The 7,272-nt window shown below is 42.7% G+C and overlaps 1 protein-coding gene across 4 annotated transcripts in view; it reads left to right on the top strand.

Annotated features, from left to right (window-relative positions):
- Positions 1-7,272, top strand: part of LOC109919974 (protein mono-ADP-ribosyltransferase PARP10-like) — a 22,751-nt gene continuing 15,479 nt past the window's right edge. The window contains exons 1-3 of one of the 4 annotated variants that reach the window (XM_048616587.1): positions 1-77; positions 4,881-4,961; positions 6,813-6,993. In XM_048616587.1, coding sequence (XP_048472544.1) covers positions 6,822-6,993 — 172 coding nt within the window. In that variant the 5' untranslated portion in view covers positions 1-77; positions 4,881-4,961; positions 6,813-6,821. Of the gene's footprint in view, positions 190-4,672; positions 4,789-4,880; positions 4,962-6,812; positions 6,994-7,272 lie in introns of those variants that run through there. The other 3 variants (XM_048616573.1, XM_048616580.1, XM_048616597.1) reach the window with 3 other exon arrangements.

Below are 7,272 nucleotides of genomic sequence, written 5' to 3'. Positions count from 1 at the left end.
CCCCCCCCAACCTTTTACCAGGGATCTCCACGGGATCGTTTTGGGGGAAGATTCAGGACGGTGTGACCGAGATTCCAGTGAGCAGCCTTGTTGACTCCCAGGTCCATGGATTGCACTTCTACACCGAGAGAAGGCTCCGATGTGTTTCCCTGAGAGAGAGGAACCAGCCCATTCTGCTGTTGGTGTCTGGTTAGTGTCAGTCCCACAGAAACCCCCCAGGAGGGGCATTGAGGTGGAAGGGGTCACCAGGCAGATAGCTGCCTCCCCTGGGTGGGGGGTTGTCATAGTGAGGGGGAAAAGTCCTGTAACTTCCTTCCCTGAAATCTCTGCGCTCCTCCGACCCTGGCTTTAGGAGGCTAGGCCCTAGGAATGTCTGAGATACCCCTCCCTGATCCTCTCTCCTCTTCTTCAAGATGTGGAATTAAGGAACAGGCTAGGCTCCTAAAACCCCCACCCTGTCCCCTGTCTCTTTAAAATCCCCTGCCCCAATTATCCTCTGCACAGTGTAGCTAAGGAAATTTCAAATTAATTTGTTCGCAGACACACTTCTGGAGCAGTTGGGACTCGACTCTGGCCCTCCTAGGATAAAGTCCCACCTAAAGGTGTCAACTAAGCTTTGAGTGTACACCCGTGAAGTTTCTTGTGATCTTTTTTCGCTGTGGCTGAGAGATTATAGGAGTGCAATTTGTGGAGAGGATTGAAACCCATTTCAAGGGCCGGGATGGGAGTTTAACTTTTACACTCTGCCAGAGCTGATGTTTGCGTGTGATCAACATCAGGGGATATGGAACAAGCCCAGTCATTTTAACTTGTTATTTATCCACTGCCTATTCAGTCCTTTGGTGCATGAAAATATACGCAGGGACAAGTGTTTTAATTATGTTTTTACTTACAAATGCTCCCAGCTATTTTTCCACAATATTATTTATTCTAAAAATAATTCCATCTAAATTTAATTGTTCAACTATTATTTCATAATTATTGTTTGAATCTAGATTTAATTAAATATTTTGTGCTTTATAGTGTTTCTGAGACTAGGTATAATTTCTCTCTATCTATTATCTATCTGTGTGCCTCTCTCTCCTACAAGACCTTTAACATTAATGTCTTTTCAAATACCTGACCAATAATCTCATTAGAGATTGTATTGTTCTGTAGTGTACATTGGTGACTAAACTGAGGCTTTGGGCCTACTCATTTGGGAAGCTTACTGTGAGCAGCCATTTGCTGTTTGATGATTCCACTCTGTTCAAAGGTCATTTGCGAGTCAAACAAGTGCACATTGTCAGCTGCAAATTGTTTTTCTCTGCGGCAGGAGTTTCTCGGTAACAGCACTATCTTGTAAGTTTTGTCAGTAACCTTGTGCTTACACCCAGTGCCAGGTTTCAATTCTGTGCTACATTTCTTTTTGTAAACAACAAGTTGATGTTTTTGCTGCATCGCAGAATAAGCGGTGAATTGACACCCCGCTGGCCATAACCCTGGAACATTCCGCCTCCTCAAAATATTTTGCTGCCACTGGGTGGGCCAGTGACATACCCATAATGGTATGGTTATCTGGTGGCTAGGTGAATGCAAAAGTTTGAGTCACAGTGTAGGAGCTGGTTAAATTTTAAATTCATTTAATAACAATCGGGAATGTAAAGCTAGTCTCAGTAATGTGTACAAAATTATGAGGGGTATGGATAGCAAGAAACTGTTTGTCACCTTAGCAGAGGGATCAGTAACCAGGGAATATAGATTGAACGTAAGAACCAGGAAGTTTAGAGAGGATATAAGGAAGAATCATTTCACCCAGTGGGTGATGGGTATCTGGAACTCTGCCTGAAAGGATGGCATAGGCAGGACATTATAACAGTTCAGAAGTACTTAGATGAACACTTGAAGCACCAATGCACTGAAGGTTACAGGCAAGTGATGAAAAACGAGACAAGGGGTTGATAGGTGCTTGATGACTGGCATAGGCAAAATGCTGTAAAACTCTGATTCCACACCCAAGCAGGGACGAAACGTTATTTATTTGTTACTATTTTCTGATGATGGCTTGTATTGATCATTTATTCCACTTGAAGAACATTGGCTGTCTTTAGAATGGTCAATCCGGTTTTGTAGCTTGTAATTTTGACCATAGATAATAGCCAGTAAATGGGAATTTTGCTGACAGAATAGGAAATCTGTCTGTTTGGTTTAATTTGTTCTCAGTACGTGTGACATTTATTGCCCATCTTTGGTTACCTGTGAGAAGTTGCCAATGGGCATTCTTCGAACTGGTATAATCGAGTTTGTTCGATACACTCGGCTAAAAATCCTGTCCCTGATTTGTACAAAGAGTAGCCCTCTCTGTGGCCTTGCCATCCCTCCCTGTCAATCGAAGATAGAGTGGGTGCCTAAGGTAGGGGTCTGCAGCTCTCGTCCTCTCCCAGCTCCATATCACTGTGACCCAACATTGTACCTTGTTTACTCAGCTTGACGGAACTTCATCTGCTTAATGTGAACCAGCACTCATTCATATTTACTAAATGTTTCAGTTTCATTGGGAAAATTGGGAATTCCCCTTTCGGGAGTTGTAGAGTCAGAGAGCTGTACAGCACGGAAACAGACCATTCGGTCCAACTCGTCCTTCCCAACCAGATATCCTAAATAAATCTAGTCCCCTTTGCCAGCATTTGGCCCACATTCCTCTAAATCCTTCCTATTCATATACCCGTCCAGATGCCTTTTAAATGTTGTAATTGTACCAGCCTCCACCACTTCCTCTGGCAGCTCATTCCATTCGTGCACCTCTCTCTGTGTGAAAAGGTTGTCCCTTAGGTTCCTTTTAAATCTTTCCCCTCTCACCTTTAAACCTATGCCCTCTAGTTTTGGACTCCCTTACCTTGGGGAAAAAAGCCTTGTCTATTTACCCCTATCCATGCCCCTCATGATGTTATAAACTTCTATAAGGTCACCCCTCAGCGTCTGATGCACCAGGGAAAATAGCTCCAGCCTATTCAACCTCTCCCTATAGCTCAAACCCTCCAACCCTGGCAACATCCTTGTAAATCTTTCCTGGACCCTTTCATGTTTAACAACATCTTTGCTATGGCAGGGAGACCGCAATTGAATGCAGTATTCCAATAGTGACCTGACCAATGTCCTGCACAGCCTCCCAACACCTATACTCAACGCACTGACCAATAAAGGCAAGCATACCAAATGCCACCTTCACTATTCTATCTACCTGTAACTCCGCTTTCAAGGCACTATGAACCTGCAACCTAAGGTTTCTTTGTTCGGCAACACTCCCCAGGACCTTATCATTAAGTGTATAACTCCTGCCCTGAATTTTTCTTGAAGTGAATCCCTTATTCCAAGATCTCTGACATCGCAGTTTGAGTTCAGATCTTACCTCATTCTCTCCAAATATTTTTGTCCTTTGTCTTTTCATATGAAACGGCCTGCTGTTTGTCTCTTTCAAACTCCACAGTCAGGGCACAGCCTTGATGTGGCTTAAAAGAGACCAGAGTCAACTGCTCTGAATCCTAAACACAATGACGATGTTTAGACGGTCCACTGTTTAAGGTTTTCACACTGCTGCTGAAGGGGTGATGTGAGCAATTGATAAAAAGGCTACAGAGACAGGCAGAGGACAAAAAATAGAGAGATTTGGAAATGAAGATGACTCTTTGAAAATTGAATTGTTATACCAGATTTTACTTAGTCTTTTTGACCCTTTTTTTTAACACACTGGGTCAATGTTCCATTGTGTTCCTGTGAAGTGCCGTGGGACATTTTCCTGCATCGAATGAAAACAGGTTGTTGTTTATTAATCTACGCCAAGCTAAAATTTCAAAACAATTTGAAGGGAGGGAGGGTGTTAGTGGTGTGGTGGTGATGTCACTGGAGTTATAATCCACAAAGCCTATACTTTTGGGGGTATGGGTTCAAATCCTACCGGAGCAAATGATAAAATTTAAATTTAAATTCAGTTTAAACAACTACAATCGCAATTAATGCAATGTATTTGTTGTCGCTTGTTTTTTTAAAAAAAAATTGTCCAGTTCACCTTTTAGGGAAGGAAATCTGCCATCTTTACCCGGTCTGGTTTGGCTTACATGTGACTTCAGACCCACAGTAATGTGGGTGACTCGTAACTGCCTCTAGGGCAATAAATGCTGAACCAGCTAGCGACACTAAACCCATGAAGGAATTTTTTAAAAAAAGGTTGCATCAGTCAAATACTGTACAATTTAGCTCCCAATTACAGTCCTGTGGAAGACTGAGTAGCAAGAATTGAATTGAATTAGCTTTATTGTAGCATGTACTCAGATGAGGACAGTGACAAGTTTACAAGTCACCACTTACCACACCATCTTAGGTACAAAGGTACATAGATACAGATTCTTCAGCACAAGTTATTAAGAAAAAGAAATTAGAAAAATGAAGAAATAAAAATTCCAGCATTACAGATTGTAGGAATAAATTAGAAAATAGAGAAGTAAAAGGTGGAGGACTCATCAATAACAGTTGAACTTTTAATTTATTCCTTTATTTTCATAGTTTAAACCACAAAAAACTTTAACTATTATCTATTCTTTATTTTTCTACAATTCTATGAAGTAATGCTTAACTTTTTAACTCTCGTTCCTATTACTACTTTGTACCTAAGCTTTTTATTATATACCTTGGTGCACCGTTATACACTTTTCACTGTACTCCTGTACTTGAGTACGCATGACAATAAAATCTGAAATCTAAATCTTAAAAATCTGTTGGAACAACAGTCTTTCCAACCAACATAGGCAGACTGTAAGTATCATTTAACTATTAGTAAAATTGCTGACTCTTTGCTTGTCATCAGCCAAATATAACTGCCTTCAACTCTTTGTTTTATCTTACAGGCAGGGACTCCTTTGATGGGCCATTACAGACTATGTGATGTAGAGTATTGACTGGTTTCTATCCAGCTCTTGAATTTGCAGGTTAGAATTGAGATTTGTCACATTGCAGTGAGAATGATACAGTGTGGAGGGAATCGATTTGGCCAATCAGGGCTATGCTGGCTCCTTGAAAGAGATATTGAATGAACAAACTCTCTTTTACTATGATCACTGTCTTCTGCATTGCCTGTGTGTTACACCGAGAGGGGCCTATGAGAATGAGGTACAACATGTACGTGTGCCATTTAGAGGGAACGTAAGATGATAAACAGTAAGGGCAGTAGTCCATCGAGCTGACTCCAGCATTCGCTAAGATCACGACTGATTTAATTGTCTCCCCTTGAAAACTCTTGTCAATCCAAAATCCATCTGATTTGGCCTTGAATAAATTTGAAAGCATTGCCTGCACTGCTGGCTGTGGTAGAGAATTCCACAGATCCTTTGAGAGAAGAAATTCCTCCTTATCTTCAGCTCAAATGTGTGACCCCACACCCCCTTATTTCTAAACCGTCTCCAGTTTCAGGTTCTCCCATGGGGCAGAACATTGTCTATCCATCATAAGACATCACATATTGGTAACGGCCCAGAAATAGGCCATTCAGCCCATTGTGTCTATTATTGCCATTCAGTGAATTCAAGACTGATCTGATAATCCTCAACACCACTTTCCAGCCTTTACCCCATACCCCTTGATTCTCTTACTGATGAAAAATCTGTCTGTCAGCCTCAAATGTAATTAATGACCCAGCCTTGATATCCCTTTGCGCTAAAGAATACCACGGATTCACTACCCGCTGAGAGAAGAAACTCCTCCTCATGTCTGCTTTAAATGTGCGACCTCTCATTCCACTAGACTGTCCCACAGGGAGAAACAATACCCTTGGAATGTAATGTTTTAACAGAATCATTTCTTATTCTTCTAAACTCTAACGGCTAGAGGCCCATACTGACCATTCTTTGCAGATAAGACAATTCCTTTATTCCCAGGAATCAGCTCTATGAGCTTTCTCTAAACAGCTTCCCGGACCAGAGTATCCTCCCTTCAGTAAGGAGAACAAAACAGTGCTGAGTCCGAAAGGTGTGGCCTCACCTTTGTCCTGTACAGTTGTCGCAATACTTTCTCACTTTTATGTCCCAGCCATCATCGACGCTCTCTATTTCATCAAGTAAATTATTTTTGAACTGCAAGCAGGAGAATTGCAGTTCATGTCAGTTTCTTTCTCCATGGAGACTGGCTGATCTGCTGAGCAGTTCTAGCAGTCCTTGCTTTTGTTTCCAATTTCCAGTTTCTGCAGAATCCAAGATTTCTGTCGGCTAGCGAGCCAATAGGGAAGGGGGTCAGCGAATTGAAATTGTCACTTTGGAGTGGAGGGAGAGGCCTGGTGGAACAGCAAGTGTTTGAGGCAGGGTCTCCTCCACTGTTTAAGGAAGAGGATAAATATTTGAAGTGGGTGATAGCAGTCTGTTGGATGCGTGCAGGACAATGGGATTCATTCTGCATTGCTGTAATAAGGAGCCAGTGTGGATCCAAGGGACCAAATGGCCTCCTCATGTGCTGCGTTCATGATTCTCAAAAAGCATTCGCAAAGTTATTGGGGGGTAGCTGCAAACGTGGAGTAATTGCATCAGCCCTGATCTGATTGAAAGGTGGAGTAAGCTCTCGGCCTGCTTGTTCTCTTTAATCACATGTGTATAAGTCTGTATCAATCCTCTGTGATCCGACAAGCCTTCTGGGAACTGGATTTAATGGTGACCTTTACTCTGTTAACGCTCTGTGCTTTGAATTGACATTTCTCTTTCCTGCTAGGGATTCAGATGTGGGCAGGTGAAGGCCAGGTTTGTTTTTTCCCTTTGTAACCAAGCTTTCTTTCCTTGTTGTTGTCTCTTCCGCAGAAGACCAAGATGGAGCAGCCCACAGATGGTGTGGTGCTGGAGGTGCATGGCATCACAGATGACCTGCCCATGGATTTTGTGAGCCTTTACTTTGAGAGTAAACGGAGGTCCGGAGGAGGGACAATCACCTCCATCAGACGACAGGGCAACTACGCTGTGATCACCTTTGAGAAGCCAGCAGGTAAAGTGATTGACAGTGAGAGAACGGGGAAGTGACTTAGAGCCCACGAGCCATGATTTAAAATTCCAGCCCTGTACTGGCTCTGGTGCTGCAAAATAAAAATTGCCCCATGGTCAAGCAGAAAGAGTGCCTGTAGCACTGTGCCCAACTCTAATTCCCAGAGACAGTAAGAACTGCTGATGCTGGAGTCTGAGATAACACAGTGTAGAGCTGGAGGAACACCGCAGGCACGCGGCATCAGAGGAGCAGGAAAGCTGACGTTTCGGGTCGGGACCCTTC

The sequence above is a fragment of the Rhincodon typus genome, chromosome 2, assembly GCF_021869965.1.
Source record: "Rhincodon typus isolate 14 chromosome 2, sRhiTyp1.1, whole genome shotgun sequence".
Taxonomy (NCBI): domain Eukaryota; kingdom Metazoa; phylum Chordata; class Chondrichthyes; order Orectolobiformes; family Rhincodontidae; genus Rhincodon; species Rhincodon typus.
The sequence above is the reverse complement of the archived record's forward strand: the minus strand, read 5'-3'. Positions and strand labels throughout refer to the sequence as shown.